The 1,417-nt window shown below is 43.8% G+C and overlaps 1 protein-coding gene across 3 annotated transcripts in view; it reads left to right on the forward strand.

Moving 5' to 3' along the window:
* The first annotated feature begins 290 nt into the window (after positions 1-290).
* The window catches only part of LOC125481153 (copine-3-like), a 17,433-nt gene continuing 16,306 nt past the window's right edge, over positions 291-1,417 (forward strand). For all 3 annotated transcript variants that reach the window (XM_048592342.1, XM_048592341.1, XM_048592340.1), the window contains exon 1: positions 291-429. In XM_048592342.1, the coding sequence (XP_048448299.1) occupies positions 301-429 (129 nt within the window). In that variant the 5' untranslated portion in view covers positions 291-300. The remainder of the gene's footprint in view (positions 430-1,417) is intronic.

Below are 1,417 nucleotides of genomic sequence, written 5' to 3' on the forward strand. Positions count from 1 at the left end.
TGATCATATTGAATGGTGGTGCAGACTTGAAGGGCCAAATAGCCTACTCCTGTTCATATTTTCTACATTTCTATGTTTACAATAACAAAAAGGTTCCATCTGATAATCTACTGACTAGGAAGAGCAAGGATGTACAAAAAGCTTTCTTAAAGTGAAACTAGGTCCCAGTTAAGTTCAAAAGGTATTGTTATGGTTTTATATTGCATACTTTGAAAAGATTTTTAAAACATCAAGCATCAAAGTAGTAACCATTGATTTTATAGTAATACATTTATTATAATGTGCTTTTCAGGTTAGCAGATGGCAGATTGTGTGAGTAAGGTGGAATTAAGCATTTCATGTGAAAATCTACTGGATAAAGATGTTTTCTCTAAATCTGATCCACTGTGTGCACTTCTGCTAAATACTGGTGGAAACCAATGGGTTGAGGTAAGAAATATTTTTAAATGTCTTACATATTATATATTCCCATGAAAGGCATAATATGTTATAATTACACTAATTTCCAGACATGGAGGTGGACTACTAAATGGGCAGAAATGATACTACTGTTGTTTTTCTGCCCTATAGTTAATTCAGTAACCAATACTATAGAACATATTGAAAAATATCATTATTACTTGCTTGTTTCTTCAATTTTAAATTGTTCTTATTTTACTTCATTTTCATTCATAATTATTTTGCACCCACTCAACGGAGTGAATACTGAGATAGTAGGAACTGCAGATGCTGGAGAATCCGAGACAACAAGGTGCAGGGCTGGATGAACACAGCAGGCCAAGCAGCATCATAGGAGCAGAGAGGCTGACGTTTCGGGCCTAGACCCTTCATCAGAACAGGGGGAGGGGAAGGGGGTTTTGAAATAAATAGGGAGAGAGTGGGAGGCGGATAGAAGAGGGATAGAGGAGAGGATAGGTGGAGAGGAAACAAACAGGTCGAAGAGGCGGGGATGGGGCCAGGAAAGGTGAGTGTAGGTAGGGAGTTAGGAAGGGGATAGGTCAGTCCAGGGAGGACGGACAGGTCAAGGGGGCGGGATGAGGTTGGTCGGTAGGAGATGGAGGTGCGGCTTGAGGTGGGAGGAGGGGATAGGTGGGAGGAAGAACAGGTTAGGGAGGCAGGGACGAGTTGGACTGGTTTTGGGATGCGGTGGGGGGAGGGGAGATTTTGAAACTTGTGAAATCCACATTGATACCATTGGGCTGCAGGGTTCCCAAGCGGAATATGAGTTGCTGTTCCTGCAACCTTCGGGTGGCATCGTTGTGGCACTGCAGGAGGCCCAGGATGGACATGTCGTCTGAGGAATGGGAGGGGGAGTTGAAATGGTTCGCGACTGGGAGGTGCAGTTGTTTGTTGCGAACCGAGCGTAGGTGTTCTGCAAAGCGGTCCCCGAGTCTCCGCTTGGTTTCCCCGATGTAGA

This window comes from Rhincodon typus, unplaced genomic scaffold, assembly GCF_021869965.1.
Source record: "Rhincodon typus isolate 14 unplaced genomic scaffold, sRhiTyp1.1 hic_rhity00001036, whole genome shotgun sequence".
NCBI classification, from domain to species: Eukaryota; Metazoa; Chordata; class Chondrichthyes; order Orectolobiformes; family Rhincodontidae; genus Rhincodon; species Rhincodon typus.